Source organism: Sitophilus oryzae, unplaced genomic scaffold, assembly GCF_002938485.1.
Source record: "Sitophilus oryzae breed Bouriz unplaced genomic scaffold, Soryzae_2.0 scaffold_808_pilon_pilon, whole genome shotgun sequence".
Lineage (NCBI taxonomy): Eukaryota > Metazoa > Arthropoda > Insecta > Coleoptera > Curculionidae > Sitophilus > Sitophilus oryzae.
In genome coordinates, this window is record NW_022147426.1 from 4,084,362 (window position 1) to 4,107,199 (window position 22,838).

General features: G+C 32.5%; 1 protein-coding gene across 1 annotated transcript in view; it reads left to right on the forward strand.

Annotated features, from left to right (window-relative positions):
• LOC115888785 (E3 ubiquitin-protein ligase UBR4-like) overlaps positions 1-22,838 on the forward strand; it is a 61,576-nt gene that overhangs the window by 23,756 nt on the left and 14,982 nt on the right. The window contains 30 exon segments of the mRNA XM_030908625.1: positions 804-957; positions 1,013-1,198; positions 2,313-2,470; positions 2,847-3,014; positions 3,118-3,360; positions 3,698-3,840; positions 3,904-4,056; positions 4,347-4,475; positions 4,563-4,703; positions 4,823-5,082; positions 6,347-6,502; positions 6,564-6,720; positions 8,039-8,244; positions 8,302-8,479; positions 9,985-10,150; positions 10,364-10,508; positions 10,947-11,225; positions 12,379-12,520; positions 12,584-12,745; positions 13,619-13,922; positions 13,979-14,132; positions 15,042-15,392; positions 16,764-16,938; positions 16,998-17,102; positions 18,404-18,499; positions 18,565-18,746; positions 19,626-19,800; positions 19,927-20,118; positions 21,779-21,998; positions 22,077-22,216. Coding sequence (XP_030764485.1) covers positions 804-957; positions 1,013-1,198; positions 2,313-2,470; positions 2,847-3,014; positions 3,118-3,360; positions 3,698-3,840; positions 3,904-4,056; positions 4,347-4,475; positions 4,563-4,703; positions 4,823-5,082; positions 6,347-6,502; positions 6,564-6,720; positions 8,039-8,244; positions 8,302-8,479; positions 9,985-10,150; positions 10,364-10,508; positions 10,947-11,225; positions 12,379-12,520; positions 12,584-12,745; positions 13,619-13,922; positions 13,979-14,132; positions 15,042-15,392; positions 16,764-16,938; positions 16,998-17,102; positions 18,404-18,499; positions 18,565-18,746; positions 19,626-19,800; positions 19,927-20,118; positions 21,779-21,998; positions 22,077-22,216 — 5,420 coding nt within the window.

Genomic DNA, 22,838 nt, shown 5'->3' on the forward strand with positions numbered 1-22,838 from the left:
AAGCTACCGTTTAACGGCAGTTTAAGTACAGCCAAACTAGAATCGTTGATTGAAAGAATTGGGAAGATATGCAACCTAATGGGCAAATTCGTGACAAGGCTGATTTGATTTACCCTTACGTCTCAAATGCTGTACGGTGGAGCCACCAGTCGTTCTGCGGCCAACGCATAAAACACTTTTTTTCTCTTATTCGGCCAGTGAAGGCATATCGAAGACGGTGTGGAATATCTGTAATACGTTTAACGAAAAATTTGTATGAAAAATTCGCGTTTATGTATTGAAAATTTATTCATGTTAAACATAGAATAAACAACAAAATACAAATTCTTTTATAGGTACTGAATATTTCGTATGATCGAAAAAAGTCGTTTAGTTGGCTTGGAAATTACGACTATTGACATTTACCGTAATATTTTACATTTGAAATAGCGGCGATCTTCATTTCCACGCCAACTCTGATGTCATTCTTTGTTTAATCATATAATATTATATTAAATTGTTTAATGACAGAAAATCCGTATTATTAACATACTGTATCCAAAATCCGTAAATCTACGAATTAATCCGTAGTTCTGGCAACACTTTCTCCGGCAATCACCCACTCTGTCGACTGAAAGCAGAACTACGGTACAGTATTCTTTATCCGCTGCGCTCTAAACGACTGTCAGCGCGCAGCGACGCAGAGCTAAACTAAATCTCGGACAGGTTTTGTGCCAAGAAATCGCCCAAAAGTTGCGCATCTTCTTATTTCATCAATCAACGCTAGAAATAATTCTCAATTTTTGCGATATTTATATTTTTAGTGGACTCGTTTTGAAACTGAAAAAACAATCAAGCACGTCTAGTTCGGACGGTAAAGAATTATACGTAACGATGGGATCAAACGACGACAAAAAGTCCCTAGTACAAGAAAACAGCCAACTGCTACAGGCCCTCACGAGCTATATAGTTAAGCAGGTATGACTTCCTATTTTTCTCGCGAACTAATTTTTTTGACGTTTCTCTCTTGTAGACTAGCAATGTTGCCGAAGACGTTTCTGTAACTATACTGAAGGCTTTGATACCGTTGGGAAGTCACATTTTGGGCCCGAGTTTAGAAGGTGTAGGATTCACGGAGCTGATGAACGTTATGACTATGTTGGCTGATGCTGGAGTGGGTAGAGGGCACACTTATCTGTTTCCCGCTGTGTCAGAATGGGTTAGTAAAGAAAAATTAATAGGTTTGTTCCAGCATAGAAGTTTGTACCGTTTTAGAGCGGTAATTCGGAGCGCCGGCATCGAGTTGTGCGCATGTGTTGGCTTTGGCAGTTCAGTTACTATACCAAAATTAAATTCGGGTTGGAACAGTTTTTGAACCGATTTATAGAATCAAATGCAAACCCTAATTTTTAATTATTAATATAGGTTAAATATTTTTTCGATATAAATTGTGTTTTTATTGGATTTATTTACGGATTATTGAATTTATTTATTTTTTAATTAACACGAAATCGCCTTTTCTTTATTTAGCAAAAGTTTTAAATCATCTTCAGTGGTATCCACATACTGGATATCACTGTCCTCTTCGTCACTGATCATATTTAGTACAAAAATATAAAAATATTTATTTCAAATATGTAATAAAACGATAAATACCAAATAAAATTTCAGGAATCAGCAAATTAAAACCAGAAAATAGCCAAAGAAAAAAAAGAAAAACAATAATCAGCTGACAGGCAGTCTTAATACGCACGTCAGTTCTTTTAATTCTTGCTTTTAGGATAGTCACCGGTTTAGGATAATCACCGTTCCGAATATGGTTCATGAATGATTACCATTCTGGTTGGAACGCAAAAGTTATCGTTCGCTAAACGATTCTCTCGTTGATGGAACGCGTTCTTTTTACTGCGCGTAAGCGTAACCGTACCAAAAACAGTTCTTTGCTGTGTTGGAACAAACCTAATAAAAGTTGGCGAGCATGTCATCAAAATATTTGACGAACGCACGTCGCATTTTGCCACGGCTAGTTTTTTTACTTTGAATTTTACCTAGTGTCAATTAAAATTTGTACTTTTGTCACCGATTTTTCTGCTTTATTACTCTGTCTATATCCAGGAGAGATTCCAGGATATAAGATTATAGAGAAAGGACGTTCCAAGTTTGAATTGAATTTTTATTAGAAATTTAATTTGATATTTTAGTACTTGAATTTACTAGTTGAAATTTAATATTTTCTACATTTTTAATGATATGCATACCAACTTTTATTGATCTCTCTATAATTAATACTTTAGATATATAGGATTATTAACATATGTTTGATATTTTTAAAGATTGAATTATGTGTTAAGTACGTTCAGAAGAAGGAAATCAGCGAAAAGATGGCAACATCTCCCGATTCGCTTAAAAACAGTAATATGTTACATGCTGCGTCGTGTATTTTGGATTATGTAAGCGACGTAATTTTGTTAATTACTGAACAACCACCCAGGTAAGTTATAAGATTACATTTTTTTTTAATGTCTAATATTTTTTAATTATTACTCCATTAAAGGTCGAAAAGTCTGTAAATGGAGTAAATTTAAAAAATAAATAGGTATTCGACTATTGATGATAAAAAAGTAAAGATAACGAATCAATGATTAAATTGTATTTTGTTTGTTTGTATGTCAGAGCGTTTCTGATATAATATAGCTTTAATAAAGCGTATTATTTATTATTATAAATAATTGTTTTATAAGAAAGGATTTTGACAGACGATATCTAAACAGTGACAGAAAATACAATTAAAATAACAAAAAAAACTCACTGTCATGTCTTTACTCGTGGAACGGACTATATTACCATTTTTTTTTTCTATCTTTCAGATCTGTGTCACCACAGTGGGAACATGAAAGCCCATTAGATTTAGAACTGGATTGGCAGGAAGACATCAACGAAGATGACGATAGTGGAGAAGATTCTGATGAGGATTCGTTGTGTAATAAGTTGTGCACGTTTACAGTTACTCAGAAGGAGTTTATGAACCAACATTGGTAAGTTTATTTCTATCCTATATTTTGATAATTTCTTTCAACATAAAAGTATTTGAAGGAATATTTCTTACATAATGATCACAATTATTGTTTTCCTGTACAGGTATCATTGCCACACTTGTAAAATGCTAGATGGCGTAGGCGTATGTTCTATATGCGCGCGCGTCTGTCATAAAGGACACGATATAAGTTACGCAAAGTATGGAAATTTCTTCTGTGATTGTGGAGCTAAAGAGGACGGATCTTGTCAGGCTTTGATAAAGAGAAGTCCCACTTCGAACGCTGAAGGAAGTGGTGGACAAAAGAAGGAAGAAAACGGTGAACATGTCCTGGCCAGTTCATTGAGGTTAGTTTATATAATTATTGTACTTCATAACGTACAAATGTTAGTCTGTTTCGTCTGGTTATCAAGTGAAAGAAAGAGAGTTCGACAATATATGACGTTGAACGATGGCTGAACAAACAATAAATTCTTGGCGGAATTATATTGTACTCATTGAAACAAGACTGTGTGTATCTTTTGGCCCAGCTTTATCCAGAGGTTTATAGTATTTAAGTTTATTTCTGAATCTAAGAACAATCATATATCCGCAATAAAAAATAAAATGTACCTGTACTTATACTAAGTATTAAATTATTCAATACTAGAAGATAACAAGATATGATAAGTTTTGATGTTTTAGAAGGAGAACAAGTTCGCCTGTACCAACCGATAAAATACTATTTGAAGAAAAACGGCCAGACCACCAGAAAAAGAAACTAGAAGAATCTAAAGAATTTTTACTTAATAATTTGAGTTCCAGCAACGTGACAGCGTCTTTGTTAGGTACTATATTCTTTTAACGATTTTATTTCAAATGTTTTATGTCATTTTTTGTGTTTTTGACAGACTTTTTACACTGCTTGATTCCCGCTATCGAAGCAACATGCAATCAGAACAGCCCAGTGGGGTGTCATGTCAGAGGTGTTAAGGCACTGGAACAATTATATAGTGCGGAGAAAAAGTACGTGCACACGGATCTTTTGATGGTTCCAACTCTAGGTAAGGAACAAGCCCGTTTATTTACAGTCATAGATTCGTTTTATTTAAATTTTATAAAAACACCAATTTTCATCAAATCGACGTTTTTTAATTATTTGGAAAAAAATCGAAATAAAAATGAAACTTCTACACCCTGTATCTCTGAAACGAAGCATTTTGGACATAAATTTATACGAACAGATTTACTTATTTTTATCTGCAGAACATGAATGAATTAATATATTGAATACTAATTCTGCCTGCGTTTCTCTGAATTCAACAAAGAATAATTATTTTTTGCATTGTTTTAGGCTCGCAAGAGGGCGCTTTTGAAAACGTGCGCATGTCGTACGCTGGCGATCAAGGTCAAACGATAAGACAATTACTGTCAGCTCATATTATTCGAAGAGTTGCGATGTGTTGTATGACTACTACTCAAGGTAAAGACCCATTTCTCTAGACGTGACCCTTCAAGATCTATAATATTGATGAAAGGCTTAGATCAAAAAGATGGTTATTTGTTTTAGGCAAAAGACAACATTTAGCGGTATCCCATGAAAAAGGAAAAATTACCGTTCTTCAACTGTCAGCTCTGCTAAAGCAAGCTGACTCTGCTACGAGAAAGTTGACTCTGACCAGACTTAGTTCCGCACCAATACCATTTACAGGTATATTTCTGTGATTTCTTAAAGTATGGTATAGTAGTAATTTCTATTTGAATTAAATTGACAGTCATTAATTGTCAATCATATATATTTCTTTTCAAAAATTAATAATTCTTTTACAGTTCTTTCAATGACATCAAATCTTTGCAACGAGGACTTTCTCGCCGTTTGTGGCCTGAAAGACTGTCACGTTTTGACATTTAACTCCAACGGACAAGTGACAGATCACTTAGTTTTACACCCGCATCTCGAAACGGGCAACTTTATTATCAAGGCTTTATGGTTGCCCGGGTCTCAGACAGAACTAGCTCTAGTTACTGCCGACTTTGTTAAGATTTTTGATCTTAGCAAGGACGCTATCAATCCGCAATACCACTTTTTGGTAAGTAGATTATTAATTAAATAATGAGTGATATTTTATAAAGTGTATTTTTTAAAACTTTTAACACTTGTATTAAAATGTATGAGTTTTAATACGTTTCTAAAGCCTCGACTATACGTAACGTTTTACCTGTCGGTCTTACCTGTTCAGTCAAAACGTAACAGTGTTAAGTAAAATATTGTGTGTTGACGAAAAAATCAGACGTTTTACTAGAACTGAATTATGATGGAAGGCTATCGAGAGAATGGAGGGGATCATTCAGTTTTTCAACAAAACTGTCATTTCGTCTACACAGAAAAAAATATAAGAAAATTAACAGAAAGTAATTTGGATATATTACAGCTTTTTTAATAAGCGACTAAAATTCTAATATTTTGCATATTTTCACAAAATAGTGCAATTTTACATACGGTAATCGCAAAACATTTTCCGATGCACGTCATCAATCATATCGAAATTGACACTAAATCCTATAAACCTGACTAAAATCAAACTTTGGCAAAACTGTTTAAATTAGTTACCGAGCAGCTCTTCGTTTTACTTTATAGAGCAAATGATTATAACTGATATTTTATTTAGATTAAAGCTGCAAAAATTAGTTTAATGCGATTTTTATTATCGCCATGTTGGTCACATTGCGCCGCGATCAGCAACGTCGTCGTTTATTATTTGACAATTACTATCATAATGTCAGTCATTATTTTATATAATACCGTGTTGTTGTTGAATCTTTGGGAGTAATTCTCTTTTTTGCCGATTTTTATAGTATTTTTTTCAAATTGTACTTTTAAGCACAAACAGTTCTTTTAAGAACTAAATTTTCCAGTTTTTGTATTGTATTTCTTGAAATTGTGTGTTGAAATATGCCGAAGCGTTTAAACAGTCGAAGCTAAGAGCTTGTAGCTTTCCTGATAAACTATTTTGAACGGGAACGTGACAATAAAGGTTCTTTATTATCCTTGACTGCACTCAGAAAAGTAAGTTTGATTGGTAAGCACATTATACCACTTTCAAAATTATTTATATAGTTATTAAATTAAAAATAAAACGTAAAAATCATTAAAAAATGATATATAAATATATTGTTTCTCAAATTTACATTAAGATTCGTCTTATAAATCCATCACAATCTGGCAGCGCTGTCGCCATCGCTTGTCACTCAGAGTAGATGACGTGCATCGAAAATTGTTTTGCGATTACTTTATTAAGGTTTCTTCCTATTAGATTTGTTTAATTTCAAATAGAAACATTGTATATTTTCTAGGTTCCCAGTGGAAAAATTCGAGATTGCACTTTCATATACGAGGAAGGCATTTACCAAATCCTGATAATGTCATCGCCAGGACACATCTATATCGAAACTTTGAACGATGACAGTTCTACAAAGTATGGTAGTTTTTACGTCACCAACACACTTGAAGTATGTTCCTCTTAATATTAGGTTTTAAAGGTGTCTATATTGATATTAAAATACTTTTTAGGTGTTTCACTTGGACGTGACAGATCTGAATGGACAAGTAGCGGGTGGAGGTGTGTCCATCTACTTCTCGCACACGTTAAATTTGCTGTTCTATAGCTACGCTCAAGGAAAAAGCTTTATTTCGCCCATAGTTCAGAAGAGCAACTGCTTGTCTTTAGGTAAACGTGAAATAATTTGGGTTTAATTTTTTTTGTGCATCTAGAGATTGAGTCTGGGAGGGTTTTTTTTATTGTTTCATTGCCTTTCAGTGTTCGTAAATATGTGTGTCAATTGAAAAAAATGAACAAATTTCGAGTGGTTTTTATCTTAAATATTACTTGTATCGAATTAATTAAATGAATTTAATTAAAAAAAAAATTAAATTTAAAGAATTTGCAGTGAATGATTGCAGTGATTGCAATGATTATAGACTATGTGCATAACTTTGACCGCGAATAACTTTTAAAGGAATGTTTTTATGGAAAAAACCAAAGAGACCTTTTTTGTAGAGCGTAAAATTTTGTATTAGAATATGTATTTGCCGAAGCTGTAGGTTCATTTGTTTTGGAGATAAAAAATTAAATGCAAAAGGTCAGAAATTTCTACGGTACTTAAATGGGAAAAGTATCATGATACCGGCACGGTTTAAATTAGAAATTAAGAGCTTGTTTACGTTGGATAATTTTTTTTGAGCAAAAACTAAGATATCAGAGGGCGGCAGCAAAAAAAAGATCAACTTGGGAAATAACGGACATAATATTTATAAATATAAATTTCTTTCTTGGAGAGGTAATTATCTCTATTACCCCTCCCGTTTATGCGTTCCTGGTTCTCGTAAGACTTAACATTTTATTAAGCAGTTTCAATAAAATCGGTGACATGACGAAAATAGCCAATTTTCATGACTTTATATATGGGAAAAATTCAAAAAATGCCCTTTTTTGACTATTTTTACATATTTTTAAAACCCTTAGATACATAGTAAACATAAACGTAAAATTATGGACATTTCAGCATTTGTAGGAAATTTTATGTAGATTCATAATGATTTTTGATTGGCCTTTGAAGGCTTAGGTCCTTTGGCTTTATAAGAGAATTCATTTTTTGGACCCTTGTTTTCAGCTGTTTTTGATGAAGGTTAAAACGTCCCATACATCAATCACTGTTCTCGTAAGACTACAATGGCTTATATTTTCTTATTCTACACCTTAGTAAGTAACCGCAGTTTTAATAAAATCGGTGACAATCGCCTATTTTCATGACTATATATGTATGGGGAAAAAAGTCGAAAAAATGCCTATCTTGCCTACCCATTTTCAAAGGCCTTAAAAACATAGTAAACATAGACGTAAAATTATAAAAATTTCAGCATTTGTAGGAAATGTTATCTAGATTCAGAATATATACACCTTTGAAGGCTTAGGTACTTTGGCTTGCCTGTAACTTATAACTTATAAACCAAAAACAAAATTAACTAATTTACTATGATTTTTCCAGTATTTCCGATCAACCTTCCAACGACTACATCGTCTAACGGTTCAAACACGAAAAGTAACAGCACAAGAAGCTCGAATCCTCAACCATTGTGCCAATGGACTGAGATACCCAATCATCCGGGTTTGATATGTTGCGCGATGCAGTCCAGTAACCAACCTGTAGTGTTGATGCTTAAGCCTGATTCTGTCCTAATTCAAGAAATTAAGGTCTGTCATATATTTTATCTTACTTTTTTCGGTATTATTATTATTTTTTTTCGGTAGGTGGTACCAGCGAAATCAAAAATAATGGACATGGTAGCTATCAGACATAATTCGGGTAGCGAATTAAGAACTACTTTGATTTTGCTGTGCGAGGATGGTAGTTTGAAGATGTTCATCGCTAATATGGAACAAACCGGATTTTGGATGTCCAATAATATTCAGCCTACTCTTCCTATAGGTAAAAGTTGCAATATTTAAAATTAAATTTATAAACATTTTAACAGACAAACAACATGTTGAGCAACGTAAGATTTATTCGGTCTACCATATCTTATCTGAACCATATGTTCTTTAAATCTAGTTAATATTGATCTTTTAGTTTGCCTAATGATTACAATGATCTGATTACAATCTTTACATAAGATTTCATAAATACCTGACGTTTCCAGTGGAGGTGTTTTATCTTTAGCATTACCCTTTGAATAAGAAGACCAAGGAAGGAGCATAATGCTATCCATGTATTCATGCATGGTGGGCGGAAAAAGCACTCTAGGGTGGGGATCCTTGACAGTTCTGTTTAACCATTCATTTGACACATTTGAATTTGATTTAAAATGTTGTGGATTTGTCAGTCTTTACGGAACTTATTTTATGTTATTTATTATTTATTCTACTACTGATAGTTGTATAAAGGTAGTAAATCTAGATGGAAATTGTGGCAGAACTTAAATTAACAGTGACACTATTGCGATTTATCGAAAAAGACTCTAAAATAGTTGGTTGTGTAGCGTGCGGTAGATCTCGGCAAAAATCGAGTGAAATAATGGAACAACTTTTCGCTAGTAAGTAACTATATAATATACATACGTGTAGTAAACCGATCATTTATGAAATTCACTTAAATTAAGTAATTATATATTTTTTCTTGCATTTTTGCTTTTATTTACTACTTGTCAAAGATTAGATGTCAAAGATTTAGATACGTAAATTTGACTTACCTGCTTCAGTAGCGTATCGGATGTTTATGGTTATAAATAATTATTATAACTTATCTATTTTTATTAGAATTTTATATTTTTATAACAATTTTAATAACTACCAACATTTATTCACAACGTAAAATAAACTAAAAAATTATTGAGTCTACCCCACGTCTACTCTACATCATAGTTTTACATTTTTTAAATAAAATTAGAACGGCACTGATAAACCGGAATTTAAGTCGGCCATATTTGAGGCCCATCGCGATGGACCTAAGATTTTTGATATGCTCCTTCCTTAATCTTATTCAAAGGCATTATACCTAATAGTTTTTGTAATTTATTATTAGCACTAGACACAAGTTTATAATTATTATTGACATTCTTGAAAAACAGTATTGAAATATATTTTGACGTATCTTTCTCCACTCGAAAAGTCGAAGTTGCAGAAATCGCAAACTTATACCTACGTTTTCTAGTTATTTTATCAACTAATGAAGGAATTGAAAATCCATTACACTCAGCTTCATTCCCAATGTAATTTCTTTCTATTTCATATCTTTCGTTGGTAAGTGGAAAACTAAGTAGGTAGTCATGAACTAAAAAATTTAAACTAGCCATCTTATGTTCAACACTATGATAAGACTCATGAGGAACAGATCTGTGTGTAGTGGTATTTTTTCTGTAGATATCAAATTCCAGGCAATTATTAGTATTTCTAATAATTAATACATTACCATAATGTTGCTGTATATTGTTTTAGGAACTTTAATGAAACCTAAAAAGAAAAAGCCGATAAAATCTGGCAAAACATCGAGCGCTCCGACATTCCCCGTCGACTTTTTCGAACATTGCACTGTAATGAACGACGTAGAATATGGCGGCAACGATTTGCTACAAATATACAATGCGGCCCAACTAAAACACAGGTAAGAGCAATCAATTAAGTCATGTGAATATATATGGAGAGATCAACTAGGGTTGAAATAATTGACCATTCTGATTTTGCTCGTTTGGTTTGGCCAACTAGTTCACTCATTGATGATCGCTCTGTAGAAGTTGAACTCAAGTGAACTTAACTTGTACATTTTACTATAATGAGCCAAAATATACGATATGTTATTTTTTTATTTCCGTTTTAGATTAAATACTACCGGATTATATATAGTTTGCAACAAGGCCCAATTCCAAATAGAGGTTACCAACAACGATCCGAACACAGTCATGTGCGGTATCAGAGTTTTAGTAGGCACTCAAGATCCTCAAAAAGCTCCATCTTACGTAGAAGTAAGGAGTACAAAATATACCATGCGATTGAAAAAAAAAACAGCGGCTGGGGGATGAAAATCGTTGATAATTTTAGGGAGGTCAAGACCTACACGTCATTTACTTGGAACAAACGTCTACTCTTCTTTATTTATTAACGACGCTTACTGCCAGTTGGCTTTAGAAGATTGTAATTTATTTTTATATTCAGTAAAAATGATTTCTAAATGGTATAGTTTAAAATTCGAGAAATCATATTTTTTTGGAAATAAATTTGTGTGTCTTGAAACGTTCTATCTTTTTTTAATTATTAATGTATGATTTTTAATAATGTCTAGAGATTGACCATGCTAAACTTTTCATTGATTGTCATTCCCCAGCCGTCTTTGACTCCGTGTTTTTTTTTCGAACGTACGGTATTAGCTCTAATGTATTTTAAATCCTTGAAAATTATTTTAGGTTTTCGGAAGAGTTATTTCGTTTACTGTCACGAGAAGTCGTTGGTATGATGTGCCATTCTCTAGAGAGGAGAGTTTACAAGCCGATAAAAAGTTGGCCATAGTTTTCGGACCTTGTCAAGATCCCGAGCTGATGACGATGGTGGATAGTCTGAAAATTTACGGCAAAACGAAAGATTTGTTCGGATGGCCCGAAGACAGCGACGATAACGTTACTAGTGCAGCTGCTAACTCGGCCAGTAACTGTAACAATAATCAAGGGTTGTCCTCGAATACTGAAGTAAGTAATTAAAACAGACGAAATGTTCCCAAGAATGTGACCCACGGCCTTGAATGAAGGCCGCGTGACGCAAGCGAGACGGCCGTGACGCGCGAGCTAGCGAGAGGAAAAGTGATAGCGGCAGTGGCCACAGCTACTTCCTTCAGGGTAGATCTACCCCTTTGTAAAAAAATTTAACCCCGTTATCTCGTGATAATCTACCCCGATGAAAAATAAGCTTGTGACAACACTGGGTAACTATCTGTGCCAACGCGGCTAAGAAAATCACTATAATAAACTTGATACTGTACATACCAACCTTGATTTCATGCATATTTTCATCAATAGGTTGGTAGATTCTGAATAACGGTCTAGGTAAAGCATCTAGCTCATTTGCCAGCTCAGAATTAGAATTTAGAGTTGGTAACTCGCATTTTTATTGGAGGACACTGTCATATTTATTTTAAACGAACAATCAACGAGAATATTCGTATAATTTATTAAAATTACTGTAAATCACTATAAATAATGAATTGTTTGTAATTGAGTTATAATTTCTGTATTATTAATCCGGTAAATGATGGAGATAAACAATTGTGATTGATTAAAATATATTTTAACATTAAACTTTTGTTAACAACATTCTGAGAATTCGAATAATGACAGGACAAGTGACATCTGTCTAAAAAGACAGCGATTTAGAATGACAATTTGGTTATGTAAAATTTAGTGACAATTTTGATTATGCAAAAGAAATACTAGTTGCCTAACGATTAACATTAATTTAAAAATAAATCCCCAACATGAATAATGAACAAAACATTTAAACAAAAACAGACCACAGACTACACAAAACAAATTGTTGGTTGGTAGCTGTTAGTAGTAGTCAGAGATATAGATGTAGTAGTATTTTGGTTTACAGCTATCCGGCCGGGTAATAAAATTATCGTTTTTTAATCAAAAATTAAAAAACATAAAATTATAAAGCTAGAATAGTATACGGTTTTATATTAACTCTAATTTTTTTGAAGTTTATAAAAAGCATTCATAAACAAATATATATCCTTCAAATCCTTCAATTTTATAGCTGTTGTTTCACTTCAAATATGCGCACATAGTGCACACACAATTTTTTATTTTAATGGCATTTGCTATAAACTTTGCAATATTTAAGGATCAACAATGTGGTTTGCCTCAACAACTGTCAAAATTAGAGCGCTTGGCAATGGACATCTTTAGAAGCTTAGACGCCTCACTTTATGCCCACTTATCAGAAGAAAAATTCACCAAACTTAAACCCGCTGCCTTGAAAATTGGTATGTAATCGTTTTTACCATTATTTGAAGTCGTTATAAAATATATATATATATCTATTTTAGCTACCCAGTTATTAACTTTACCCACCCCACCGTCAATTCAAGTCCACTCAAAAGCTTTGATGTTGACGTTACATCCTACCAAGCAACAATATCACAATTACAAGGATCAAGCTCTACTGGAACACGTTCTATGCAATTTGACGTCTATGACAGAAAGAAAAGGTAATATAAAAGATATTCGTTTCGACCTTTGAATAAAAAAATTAAGGAAGGAGCATATCAAAAATCTTAGATCGAACGCGACGGGTTCCTAAAATGGCCGACTTAAATTCCGGTGTATCGGTGCCGTTCTAATTTTATTTAAAACGTGTAAAAATATGATATAGGGTAGACTCAATAATTTGTTGTTTTATTTTACGTTGTGAATAAATGTTGGTAGTTATTAAAATTGTTATAAAAATATATAATTCTAATAAAAATAGATAAGTTATATAATAATTATTTATTAACACAAACATCCGATACGCTACTGAAGCAGGTAAGTCAAATTGACGTATCTAAATTCTTTGACATCTAATCTTTGACATGTAGTAAATAAAAGCAAAAATGCAAGTAAAAATATATAATTAGTTAATTTTAAGTTAATTTCGTAAATGATCGGTTTACTACTTGTATGTGTATATTATATAGTCACTTACTAGCGAAAAGTTATTCCATTATTTCCCTCGATTTTTGACCGAGATCAACCGCACGCTACGCAACCCACTATTTTACTAGATTTACTACCTTTTTCTAGATTTACTACTTTTAAACAACTCTCAGTAGTAGAATAAATAATAAATAATATAAAATAAGCTCAGTAAAGACTGACAAATTCACAAAATTTCAAATCAAATTCAAATATGCCAAATGAATCGTCAAACAGAACTGTCAAGGATCTTCTACCTAGGGCCCTTTGTTCGTCTACCATGCATAAGTACTACTCCTTTCCTAATCTTTTTATTCAAAAGTTTCGACCCTTGAATAAAAATAAATTATGGAAATACCATATCAACAAACTTAGATTTCAACTGAAACTATAATTGAATTTTTTAGGAACCGAGACCGTGGACTTAGATGCCGAAAGCTACTACCGCTTAGTATTGATAGTTAGAAGTATTGCGGTGGCCAGACCGCAAAATTTGGTTAAGTTTGCCGATAGTTACGCTTCTATTCAAGACGCGATAGTCGAAGATCCGTTGGGCACTAGTGAGAGCAGTAAAGAACCTGAAAAAGACTCAAATAAAGAGACAAAAAAGAGCAAACATTTATTAATACAACTAATAGATGTGTTATGGATGTTGCACAAACTGAATCCCGAAATTCCTGCTTTAGCTCCAGTAGTTGTTCCTGGATTAAAGTACGTAATTGTTTTAAGGGTACTTATTAGAAATATTATTATTGTTTGTTTTTCAGATATACTGAACAAGTTATTCACTCACTCATAGAGATTATACATGCCTTCTATAGTTCGGAGAATTACAGCAACGTTGCAATTTCGCTTTATTTGCAGTTGTTATTGTGCGACGATCCCGTTATAGCGTTTAGTGCGAAACAGGCTTTGTGTAAGGTAAGAATAATTTAAGTATTGTATATACAGGGTGCGGCAATAGTGCGTCGGGCATCTGTAGCTCCTAGAATAAAAAACTTGGGAATTTTGTTGAAGAAGTGCAAACCTAGAGTATGTACTAGGATGTATTTCAGGAAAATATTTTAACTTATATAGGGTGGCTCAAAAAAGGAGTGGATCGGGATGTTTTTTTAATGGAACACTCTGTATATTATTGCATTTTTGTCTTCACATAATCCTAAGATATGAGTAAATATATTTCCATAGTTTCAGAAATATTAATAAATAAATAAATATATATTTTCAGCCTTTCTGAAAAAAAAAATATTAAAAATATAAGAACTGTCCTGAAACCAAAACTATATATATTTAGTTTAGATCGTCTGTACTTACTTTGCTGTAAATATGGTAATCGTAAATCATACAGGATGTTCAAAATTCTACCCCAAACTTTCTAAAATATAAAATAATTTTTCTTCGTTTTTTTAAATGGAACACCTCATGGAATATTATTTTTTCAAGAGATGAAGAATTAAAAAATGAACATTTTTTTTTAAATTTAAAATTCGCGGTTTTATATTTCATATGGCATTTTCCACAGTAAATTTTTATGAAAAACGCCCAGTAATTTTTCTCCCATATTTTACCGTTGAAAGAGCAATATGAAAAAATACTATTTGTATCTGCGAAACCATTAAAAATTTTGAAATGCTTTAAATACAAAAAATGTTTATTTTTTAACTCTCCTTCTAATAAAAAAAATAATATACAGTGTGTTTATTTAAAAAAATAATAATAATAATTTTATACTTTAGAAAGTTTAGCATAGACTTTTGAACACCCTGTATGATTTAAGATATTTATAGTACATTAACTAATTCAATTAACACCTTTTACTGTTTATTTTAGGTGTTGAAACCGCACGTCAAGCGCCGACGCGTCTGTATACCGTCCCCCACTCGCTGCGAGAGTCCCCAGTCGATGAAATTGTACACTCCCGACCCGATTCAACCTTCCACGTCATCGTCAGCCAATCATAGCGAGTTACCGGCCCATCAAGTGGCCTCGAGTTCGGGAGCCTTCGACGTCGACATGGTCGAAGCCATCGAACTGCTGGAGCAGAGCAGGCACCAGGGAGGTGGCGGTGTCAACCCTCTGGAAGCTTTGCTGGGTGGAGGAGTCGGGTTTCCTCCCTTGTTGGATATTCCCGCGGGTGCGGATGAGGATATAGTGGCGTTGGCGATAGCTCTGAGTTTGCAGGTAGGTTAAATATTATTTACGGCTATTTACGTTTTTTCTTCGAAACGAAGTTTAACCATAGTTTTTTTTTATTGCAAATAATCAATCTTCATACAATTTTATGACACCCGTATTTTTTTATTTTACTTCAATTTCATCCTTTTTTTTTAAAAATTAATCAATATTAAGAATTTCAAATGTACACTTTTGCAATCTCTGACGTCACCTATCAAAAGTGTCACGGTTTGCCACCAGGTACAAAGGTACATAAAAAACATTTTTCTAAATGTATTTTAAAGTAGATATAAAATTAATTGTAAAATAAAACTTAAGGAACTTCCGTTAAAATGATCTTCACAGCAAAATCTCGTACTTTTGCTGACATATTGTTGTCTTGCCTCTTCAAACCAGGCTCTTCGACGGCTTTCATCCAAAGGAACAGTTATAAAAACGTTTTCTGGAGAGCCTTCAGAGTTATTTAGACAGCCCTTCACAAAACAAACTTTAACACCCTTCATTACAAAAATAATAAAGAGGGCACAATAAAACAAAATTGAAAACTCAAAAATATTTAACGCCAAACGCAAAATCCACAAAATACAAATCTAACCTCGAACCCTCGAACGCCTCGAACATCCGAACAACTTTGGTAGTGTTTAGTGCTTCGATAAAAATGGCAGTAACCTATTAATTATAAAAATTTAAGTTTTAATTTCTAGTAGTAAAAAATATAAAAGTAAATTTAATATTGGGGTAATAAAGAATAATCCCACATAAAAACGTATTTTTTAACGATCTTAATAAAAATGGAAAAATCTAACGTGATTTTAAGATATATTGTGTAAATACGGTAGCAGAGAACTAGACACGCCATAATATTATTCTTCAGAGGCTCGCGCCCTCTGTCAACTATTCAGTCAAATGCTAATAGGTGACGTCACAATCTTCTACGCGTCATTTCAAAGCAGTGAAAATTGTATTGAATTTGATTTATTATTTATTCCTTAATTGTAACTTCGTTGTATTTCTTTTTGTATTGAGGGCGTACTTTTTAATCACTTCAACTGAATTTTATCTTAAAAATAACAAAAATTTACTATGGTTAAACACCGGATTAGCTTCGACAGTCTTTTTGTCTTTGAGTATCAAGTGAGGGGTTCAGAAATTAACTGGATGAAGTCCTAGAAGATAATTATGGAGAAAATGAGAGTTAAAGTTTTTTAATGTTGCTTAATTAAAATGAAACAAACTGGAGAAGAAAACTTGACACAGTGCTTTATTCTATTTTAAATTGTATAATTGCAAACTAAAGTAACTCAAAATACAACTGTGGTCATTTTTAAGGATGTTTGTTATATGTTGAACTGACTTTACTTTATTTGTTCTTTGCAGGACCACGAAATGAACGTCGCTGGAGCGGCCGAACAACACCAGGTAGTGCAGAATTTGCAGGCTCAATTTAGAGACGTCACACAAGGCCAAGCGGCGGTTGCGCCGTCTCAGGCCCAGCAGGAATCGGCAAATTTTAGCGACACAACAGCGTCGGCAGCTGGTTCGGACGATGAAGGTTGCTTAATATTTATTAATGTTTAATATCGAAGAGTTTAATTTTTTTATGTTTAATAGGGTCAACGGCCGCTACTGATGGTTCCACGTTACGTACTTCCCCCGCCGATCAAGGAGGAAGCGCTGGCTCAGAAAGCGGAGGCAGTGGCGTAGATAGTATTACAGGTATTTAATTTTTTGAAGTGAAAGTTTTTTACGCGCTGGGGATAAAAATTCAAGGCCGTAACACACAAGCTAGCAAGACGAAAAGTGGTAAGGACTGCCTTAGAAATATAGTCTTTCCAAGGACAAGGTCCTTGACAGAGATAGATTTGTCTGTCATTTTAATTTCAAAGTAGTTTATTTTATTTTACAAAGAAATAAATTGGTACAATTGGAACGCATAATTAATAATATATAAATTTTGAGTGACAAGTGATTACTTCAAAATTTTGTGAAAAAAAACTGTATGAAACTGAAAAAATCTAATCTTGGTTAATTAACTTTAATCTTAATTTTTTTCTGCAGTACTAAAATGTATTGTTTACCTAGCGTGTGATGTTATTTTACAGATACTCCAGTTTTTGGTACCATATACGAGATGATATACAACTTTATTTGTGGCTAATACAACTCTCTGACCATAGTCTCTGGCAAACTGTGTCTCTAGCGGTCTCTGTGCATCGAATATTACCTGTAAACTATGGTCTGGGTCAACACTTAATTTTCCCTCGTGTGTTTTATTTTTTAAAATTATGTGTGTTCCTCCACATAATTTTAAAAAAACACGAAACACAAGTAACAACACAGTCCAAAATGCAAAATATTTATCATTTCTATTTGACATAATTTGGTACAAAATTATAACCTATAATTTGGCAAGATTTTGACAACTCTCAAAAATCTTAAGCCGAGTTCATACGCATAGGCGTCCGTTTGTCGTTCATCGTTGCGTCAAACCAATAATATTGAAATATGATCTGTCATTTTTTAAATAAACCAATAAAACTGGTTAAAAACAACAAGAAACGACGCATGACGTATTTATTTATAAACCCATCCATAGTTAACTTAAAAAATATTAGAAAAATAGTGAAATAAATGGATTGTCTTTTAGTGAAATAAATGGACGATTTTCTGCCATCGTCTGTCGAAATCTTACCTGAAATAAAAAAACAGAGTATACGTAGTGACGCGACGTGTATTTGTGAACAGTTCACGTGTTTATAAAAAATATTGTAATTTTAATTGTTTCTAATTTTTTATTTTACGCGTATAAAACTATTTGTTACACGTAAAAACTATTTTTACGCCTAGAAAACTATTTTTGACGCTTTAAAAACTATTTATTACACGTAAAAAAGTCTTTGTTACACGCATAAATCTATTTTTACGTATAAAAAACTTTTTATTACACGTAAAAAAATATATTTTTTTTAATTTATTACTTTTTCAAGGTTATCTATGCTCAAAAATATTTTTTTTAGGTGAACATAATGTGTCTGGTAGATCATCAGCCTACGGCGATGACGGAGCTGCTGTCAAAACTACCGAGAGTAGTTCTGGTATTGTTTCTGCACAGGGTAAATTTTCAAAAATAATCTTCGTTTAAAGAATTCTAAAATATTTTCCGCAATTAAAATTTTAGGAATCATACAGCGACCATCTCAAGGAAGCGATACTTTGGCTCAAGTACAAGAAGACTTAGAATGCGAAACCGAAAACACTGCAAAATTACACTGTCTCAGACTACAGTTGTTGGAAAAAGTTATCGAATATTTACCTAAACTGAAAAATGTTGAAGGTGTCAGAACAATACCTTTACTTCAAGTAAGCTATATCTATTTTCTGTTGTAAATACACTTTCAATAAGAAATTAAGGAAGTGTATAAAGCTATCTATGTATTCATGCAAGGTAGACGAACAAAGGGCCCTAGGGAGGGGATCCTTGACAGTTCTGTTTGACGATTCATTTGACACATTTGAATTTGATTTGAAATTTTATGGATTTGTCAGTCTTTACTGGGCTTATTTTATGTTATTTATTATTTATTCTACTACTGATAGTTGTTTCAAGGTAGTAAATCTAGAAAGAAATTGTAGAAGAACTTAAATCAACAGTGACACTATTGCGATTTATCGAAAAAGACTGTAAAATAGTTGGTTGTGTAGTTTGCGGTAGATCTCGAAACGTCAAAAATCGAGGGAAATAATGGAATAACTTTTCGCTAATAAGTGACTATATAATATACATACGTGTAGTAAATCTATCATTTATGAAATTCCTAACTAATTATATCTTTTTTCTTGCATGTTTGATTTTATTTACTACTTGTCAAAGATTAGATGTAGAAGATGTCAAAGTATTTAGAAACGTCAATTTGACTTACCTGCTTCAGTAGCGTATCGGATGTTTGTGTTAATAAATAATTAATATAACTTAGTTATTTTTATTAGAATTGTACATTTTTATAACAATTTTAATAACTACCAACATTTATTACAAAGTAAAATAAAACAACAAACTATTTAGTCTACCCTACATCATATTTTTACACGTTTTGAATAAAATTAGAACGGCACTGGTAAACTGAAATTTAAGTCGGCCATTTTAGGACACCGTCGCGGTCGATCTAAGATTTTTGATATGCTCCTTTCTTAATATTTTTATTCAAAGTAAATACACTAAAATGGAAAATATTTTTTTAGGTAATTTCTCAACTTACCGGTGATCTGGATGGTGCCTGCGAGCGAGACAGGACTTGTTTAAATTCGTTATTGCTTGTTATAACTGAAGAATTACAATTCAACGGAGAAAATATACAGAGTATTTGCACTAGAAGTAAAACTGGCGAGGTTCACCTCCTTCTTTTGAAGTTAATTTGTAAGTATTGCTGTTTTGGATTCTTATTGAGAGATGACGTTCAGCCTGTTCGGCGAGTCTAGATTAGATACGTCATCCTCACAGATACTTTTAAGGGACCTATCTTAGCAATGTAATAATTTTTAGCCAATTTACTTCAAAGACATAAAACATCTTCCACGTCCAAATCAAGTAGTGCCGCAGATAGTACTAATTATGTCGCTAGAACTGCGGCAACTTATCTTCACAAAGTCGGAATTATAAATTACTGTTTGAAGATTTGCCAGACTCTCTACAATGATTATTGGAAAAATCAGACTGAAGAAGAGAGTAGTACAGGTATGTATACAGCCCTGATCATTTTAAATCCTTGGTCTAGATTTTAACGTGTAAGATTATGGAGATACCTTAATGGAAATTTAAAAGTGCCAAAGAAGAGATAGAGAATGGGTTTTTGATTAAAATATTTAATATCGATCACGAAAGTTTTTTTGATTATTAATTTGGTACGGGTTTGACCGTTAAATATCAAAAATTTAAGTAATTTCTTTACACTTTTAATCAGGGTTGGAAAAAATCATGATTTAAAAAAAATCAAAAAAATCAGATTTTTTTGATTTTAATTCAAAACAATATTTAAATCGGATTTACAAATGACTAGGACTTTTTTCCAATTATTAAAGTCCTATCCTAAATGGCTAAATCTTTATAACTCTGCCTGATACCGATAACATTAACAATTCTACGGCCTGTGTCATTTTTCCACATCGGTCACCAATATATTCCGCAAAAAAAGTCGCTCGCTTCAGATCAAAAGGATTTTTTTTTCAAACATCTCAAAGATATTAACTTTTGTCATTTTAACGCCTAGGCATAAAAGTAAAGCACTGTTACACCTAAGAAAAAGGTACAAAAATATATTATTAAACTAATATTAAGTGTCAAATTCAACGAATGTACAAATTGTTGCTCGATTACTGTTCATATTATCTGCAATGTTTGAAATTGATTAAAAAATTATTTGTAATGTTTTAAAAGAAATATAATATTATAGTATGTTCTATTCGGAGTAAAAATGTACTTTTTGTGTTCCCTGTAACGTCGGAATAACTTTAAGATGGTCCTTCAAAGGTACAGAAAAAGTATAATTTTTATTCCTAATAAAACCCTACACTATTGTTCGGAAATAGTCTTAAGTCGAGAATGAAATTAGTATGTATTATCTAATGTCAAAGTGTAAAATGCTTGCTGCAGATCAAAATGTCGGTAGGAATTTGGAAACAAGCGTTTCAAAAAAAAAATGAAACATTTCGTTTTCTGACAACGATATAGATTCTCGGGAATGAAGATATAGTCTCTATATCAGAAGAACCTATTTCTGGCACTAGACTTTGCGAATAATATGTATTCGAACAGCGAGTTTTTGTCACTTATACATAAATTTTAAAATAAATCCCTGCGTTTAGCGGTCTAATGGATTCACACGAAATTACTTGAAAAATCCGTCCAACATTAGGGCTTTAAATTGATGAATAGATATTTTTATATAGTTTTATAACATTTACAGTTATTTTTTGATTTACTATCTGTTATAGAAATATTTTTTCTAGTTTTCTAGGACACAGTTTTATAACTTTTACAGTTATTTTTTGATCTATTATAGAGTTTCAATAAAAGTTTTTTTTATTTAAATCACATGTGATTAAAATTAAAAGAAAATCACTTGATTTAAATAACGATTTAAATCATGCCAACCCTGCTTTTAATACCACACGTAATATTTTATATTCTGTTGATGTGCTCAGCTTAATTCAGTTTGTATTTTTATGCCTCTTATTCCTAAATCATGCATATCGCCTGTGATAACCGACAACTGTGCGTTTGTTTGTCTATCAATTGGTTATAACATAAGACATCTTTGTCTTACTCAGTTAAAATACAGGCCGCGAACTTGACTACTGTATTTATTAATACATATTTGTGAATTTGTTTATTAAAGGTGCCACAAATGGTAATCTACTGAAACCTCATTTGAACTATCCCCTGCCCGATATGACACCATTCTTCTTGAAAAATCACCTGAAAGACAATTCTACGGACGTTTTTAATAACTACCGTCATCTCATCACAGAAATCATATTAAGACTTCCACTGCAAGTTCAACGACTGTCGGAAGTGAACGATAGTATGAGCGCAGTATTTGACGGCCAGTGGTATAGGTTAGTTTTTTAAAATTCCGTCTATTTGTTTGGTGGTCTTAAAGAACTGTCTATAATTATATATATGTTGTATTGTAGATATTTGTGTGAATATATGATGACATCTTTACCGCCGCCTTCAAGAAGAAACGCCCGAAAGTTACTGCTGTATATTTGCGGAAATAAAGAGAAATACAGACAGTTGAGAGATTTGCATGCTCTCAGCACCCATACTAAAGGTATGTAAATATTAGTAATGTAAAATATTTTGTGATGCTAATATAGACTTTCATTGTCGATGTTTTGTTAAATTTTGTAACATCACAGGAGAAAACGTTTGTCACGTTTGTAAATTTTTTACCATAGTAAAATCATATGTTAATTCGTGTTTAAAAATATTACATACTTGCAAACGCAGCTACGACGATTTTGCAACATTGAAATATGTTTGACATTTGACTTTTCAACATCCCACTAAATATATCCAATAAATAACAAACATAACAATAATTTTTTGTTCATATTAGTACGATTTTTCTAAAATTTTAATTTATTTCTCAAATAATGACATATACACAATAGAAAGACAGACGATCTATCAAGACAGTATCAAAGACAGGTACGGTCAGATGATAAAATGTCGTTGATATGTTTTCAACCACAATGAAGCGAATTTACTATGCACGTAAAGTAATCGCAAAACAATTTCCGATACATGTGATTAACTTTGAGTGACAAGCGATGGCGACAGCGCTGCCAGATTGTGATGGATTTATGAGATGAATCTTAATGTAAAACTGGAAAACAACATTTGTATTATATCATTTTTTAAAGGTTTTTTCGTTTTATTTTTAATTTAAT